Source organism: Triticum dicoccoides, chromosome 2A, assembly GCF_002162155.2.
Source record: "Triticum dicoccoides isolate Atlit2015 ecotype Zavitan chromosome 2A, WEW_v2.0, whole genome shotgun sequence".
Classification (NCBI taxonomy): Eukaryota; Viridiplantae; Streptophyta; class Magnoliopsida; order Poales; family Poaceae; genus Triticum; species Triticum dicoccoides.
Window position 1 is genome coordinate 610,105,949 of NC_041382.1, and position 4,557 is coordinate 610,110,505.

Sequence of the window (4,557 nt, forward strand, 5' to 3'; positions counted from 1 at the left end):
AAGAATATACATTGAACATTTTTTAACATAAATTTAATAATTTTACATACAAATTGAACATTTTTCTCCCGTTGCAACGCACGGGTCTTTTTGCTAGTGTAATATACTATAGATCGATGTGCCATAAAAAAGAACATATTAGATATTAATAATAGCTGAAGGTAGATATATAAAAATTTACCGTGGGACGGAATTCCTACAGTTTCCGGTGGAAAAGAAAAAAGAGTACCCCCTATATAATAACATGAAAGTACTATTCTCCCTTTGAAAAATATTATACATTTGTTCCTTAGAAAATTGAGAACATATTGTATATTCATATTGCCTGAAGGTAGTGTTCCTGCTCTTAGATGCTCTATAAGTGACAATAGTATTCCCTAAAACCAACTACACTTTTTAGAAAGTCAAAGCATGTTACATATGCTTATTTGGATTCAAATTTATGTTTGAGATGTCCCGCAAGGAAAAGTGATTATGTTAGGAGTTGTGCTTTCAGGCTACATGCCTACATCCTGGACAGTATGGCCGACTCCACGCCACTAGAAGCCCCCGAGAGCCCCGCGCGCACATTGGCCGCGAACCTCTCCATGGCGCGCGGCGGCAGGCACATCGGCACGGTGATCGTCCCGCCGGCCGCAGGAATGTGGAACGTGGCAAGCGTCGTCGTGGCCGGTCCACCGTACACCGGCAGGCCCCACCCGAGGTCCACCTCGTGCAGGTTCGACTTGGTGAGATCCGTCACGAGATACGTCCGCGCCGTCGTGAACCGCGGCCGCCCGCGCAGCACCAGCGCGTCGGCCACCGACTGCGCGTAGTCGTCGGCGGCGACCCGCGCCTTCGCGGCCACGATCAGCTCCACGGCGCGGCCCAGCGGCCCCGAGCAGAGCTCGCCGGCCGTCGTCCGCGCCACGCCGAAGGTGAGCGCGTTCCCGTAGAACCCCTCGGGGAGCGGCCGGCCGCGCTTCCCGCGGGCGTTCACCACGAACATGAACCGCACCTCGTCGCCGGGCGCGTAGCCGAGCGCCGCGGTCCGGCAGCGCCACGCGAACGCCGACAGGAGCAGGAACCGGGAGCACCGCGTTCTCATCCGCGGCGGTAGCTGGTCCCTCAGCGAGGACAGCTCCTCGGGGCCGAAGAGGAACGCCCGGTGCACGAGCTCGGCGCCCGGACGGAGCCTGTCGTTGGCCGCGTCGGCCGCGAGCTCGTACTCGGGGTGCTGGTAGGTGGGGCATGGGGGGTCGCGCGCGTCGAGCAGTTCCCTCGCCCACACAGGCCGCACCCTTGGTGCCTCCATGCCGCCCGCCAGCTCGCCGACGGCCTGCAGGAGCTGCGTGACGCCCGGCGCGTCCACGAGGTTATGGCACACCTGGATGCCGAACACGAAGCCTCCGCACCTCAACCTCGTCACCTTCATGCCATCGTGCATGGTGCATGTCAGTCTCACGTACTTAGTAGTACAAATTGCAGATAAATTAATGATAATTAAGGATGCACCACAAATTCTTCAACCCTAGTCTGGGATGCACCCATGACTTACTTGAACGTAGAGCAGTGGACGGTCGACAACGACGGCGGAGTTGCTCTCCGGCAAGCACAGGAGCTGGCCGGCGCAAGGGACCGGCGGGCACAGCGTGTCGCCGAACTCGTCCAGCGCGACGTCCGCATCGGCCTCGACGAAACACACCCCCTCGCCGGTGCAGTCCACAGCGAGCTTCCTGCCGGGCAGCTCGCGGAGCCGCCCGGCGATGGGGTAGTAGTGCACGAGCGCCGCGGCCAGGCCGTGACGTATGATCCTGGCCGGGTCGGCTCGCGGCCGCGAGGGGCGGCCCCGGTAGAAGTATATGACGGAGCGATAGAACCGGAGGCTCTCCTGGTCGTCGAGGTCCGAGAGCCGCTTGAGCTCGCGCGGCGTCGGCCCGGCCGGCGCGACCAGCTCCGGCTCGCCGCGGCGCGCCACGAATGCCAGGGACGTGGCGGCCATAGTAGCTAGTAGCGCTAGTCTAGATTACCGGTTTAAGCCTGCCGCTTAGTTAGCCATGGCCGTTGGAAAATGGCGGACGCTGGATCGTAGTCGATCGTCTAGTGTGTGCATCTATGAGCGTACGAACATCCAGATATATAGGAGTGGTGGGTCGAGTTTACGGCTTCACGATGTGAAGAATTCATCGTGGTTTGGTCGCCGGTGGCGAAGCAAGAAAATGGGAGTACGATATGAGAATTGTTCAGCGCACGAGTCGCCGTGGTCCGGTCGCTTATAGCAACTCCAATAAAATGACCCATTCGCCCGCGGCGCGAACAAAAAAAAAGGCCCAATGCATCGACCCAAACTCAAATTGAGTCTGTTTTCCGTCCGCGTCGACGCATTTGCTGCTCAAATTTGCACTACAAAATGTGTCGACGCGGACACGTAACGCACACCTTCTCGTTGTTTGCCGCGTCTTCACCTGACGGTCGTCCAACTGCCCATAGCCTACCTGGTCAGCTTAATTTATGACCTCAGGCACACGCGTCAGCGACGACGGTCGTCCTTTTTTAAGCCGACTGTGCGGTGGGACCGTCCTCGTCCGTTTTCAGCCAGCCCCCATCCCCATCTAGCCACACTCTGCTCCCCTGTCGCCGGCAAACCCTAGCCACCCCAATAAAACCAGATGGGCCTCTACTCCGGCGCCGGCAGCAGCAAGGCCAAGGGTAAGTCCCCCGCAATTCCTTTTCCCGCAGAGTTCCTCCCGCCTCCGTCGGCGCCAGCTCGTCGGTCGAGGCAGCCCGTCAACGTGCCAGTGCACCGGGCGGAGTGGCACTGGCAGCATCGCGTGCCTCTCCTGTACCCCGACGCTACCCTGTCGCACGTCTGGTTGGGGGCGATGTCGGCGCAGGAGGCGGCGTACCTCGAACAGTGGCACCAGCGACGGCTGGCCGAGGAGCACCGCCACGGCGAGTACCTCGAGATGCTCGAGCACGACGCCGAGGACGAGCGGCGCAAAGCCGAGGAGGAGGCGCGCCAGGCCACGGCGGCTCAGGCGGCTGCACAGCCCCCCACGGCGGCACAGCCCGCGCCCGACATGAACGCCCTCTGGAACACGCCGTTCCCCTGGGCCGGCCCTGCGCCGACGCTCATCGACCTCACGGACCCCGAGGATGACGACGACGATGCCTAGGGCAGCGCGCCGCCTCATAGTTTAGGTTGTTTTTAATTTTCTTTAATGCAAATGTGAACACGTGGACTCTCGCCGGCCTTCATGACCGGTTTTAATGTTTAATTAACATTGTTTCTATTTTAAATATGCATGTTTTTTTATCGCGCCGTTAAAATAGGTCGGGCCAGCGTTGCGCGCATGCGCCAATCCAAATACAAAAGCGGATGTTCGTATCCGCCTGACCGACTCAAACGAATAAAAAACGGATAAAATCATCATCCGTTTGGGTCAGCCTCTTGGAGCTGCTATTAGTGCGGAATGCATACTTTTGTCGGTCGAGGATGCGTGAGCATAATTTGCTCGTTGCGCCTTTCACGTGCTTTGACATATCCTGGCCTGTATGTAGAGCTCATGGCTAGTCAGTGTAAGACAAGTGTTTATGCGGAACGTTGATTTGAGCTCTAACTTTTCACACGTACTAGGTAGGTAGCTGCTCTGAGAAAGCAGGTAGGTGAGCTATTTGGCAGGGTTTTCACGTATGTGGTTGTTGGTTTCACGCATGAAATGCCTAAGATATTTAACGACTGTTGAAGTGCTGCTTGAGTGCTGATTAGACGTGACTTGTCTATGCATAGATGTCATGATTAAAGCTGACTTAGCTAATTCTACATGATTTTGTTGAATTTTGAACGTAAATTTTTTTGACATGGTGAGGAACTTGAATAGTCCGAAACATAGGCCAATATATTAGTTCCCCATTGATTTCCCTTTTGGGGGGAAATTCAACATTTGCCCTTTCTAGCCCATTTCCCAAATAATTTGTTTTCACACAAATTGAAACTACATCGTTGCATAATTAAACAACGGTACCACACCAACATCAAACATAGCATCATTAAATAGTCCATTATCTAATACATTACCATTCCACTACATCAACATTAAATAAGGTAAATCATCACTACATACTAGATAAATAGCTCTACTCCTCGGCGGAGGAGATGTCGATCACCCCCTCGGCGAAGGGGCCAGAAGCATGGTCATTGACGGTGGGCCATATCCACCGAGGTAAACCCACTGGCCTACTCGTCCTTGGCTTCACGTTCGAGGTCCTCAAACATATCTGCATGCTCGGCGTTGAGACACATGATCTTGTGGCGCTCACACTCAATTATGTGCTCACCAACGACGCGAGGATCGCATGGTTCTCAGCGATGATCTTAAGGTTCACGATGAACATGACGTCGACATCGATGCGTTCGGCTGCTTGGTGCTCCGCCTCCTCATACGTCGAGAGAAGGCGGATGTTGTCACCCCAGCGGCGTCGTCAACCACCTCAAACCTGGTGATGGGGTCAACCGCCATCCCCTCCTCATCCAAGTAAGACACATGGGCGGGGTCAACCACCACCCCCTCCTCATCC

At 55.5% G+C, this 4,557-nt stretch overlaps 1 protein-coding gene across 1 annotated transcript; it reads right to left on the reverse strand.

The window, feature by feature from the left end:
• Positions 1–505: 505 nt before the first annotated feature.
• LOC119357999 (benzyl alcohol O-benzoyltransferase-like) lies at positions 506–1,981 on the reverse strand. The gene is made up of 2 exons (XM_037624740.1): positions 1,538–1,981; positions 506–1,408 (listed from the first exon to the last, which is right to left on the reverse strand). The coding sequence occupies exons 1-2, from the start codon at positions 1,979–1,981 to the stop codon at positions 506–508; spliced, it is 1,347 nt and encodes a 448-aa protein (XP_037480637.1).
• Positions 1,982–4,557: the final 2,576 nt, after the last annotated feature.

Bases quoted from the DNA above. Each gene is read 5' to 3' on its own strand.
- LOC119357999 (XM_037624740.1), bottom strand. From the start codon at position 1,981: ATGGCCGCCACGTCCCTGGCATTCGTGGCGCGCCGCGGCGAGCCGGAG. The intron at 1,409-1,537 runs GTAAGTCATGGG...GATGGCATGAAG, and splicing joins GTCCACTGCTCTACGTTCAA to GTGACGAGGTTGAGGTGCGG.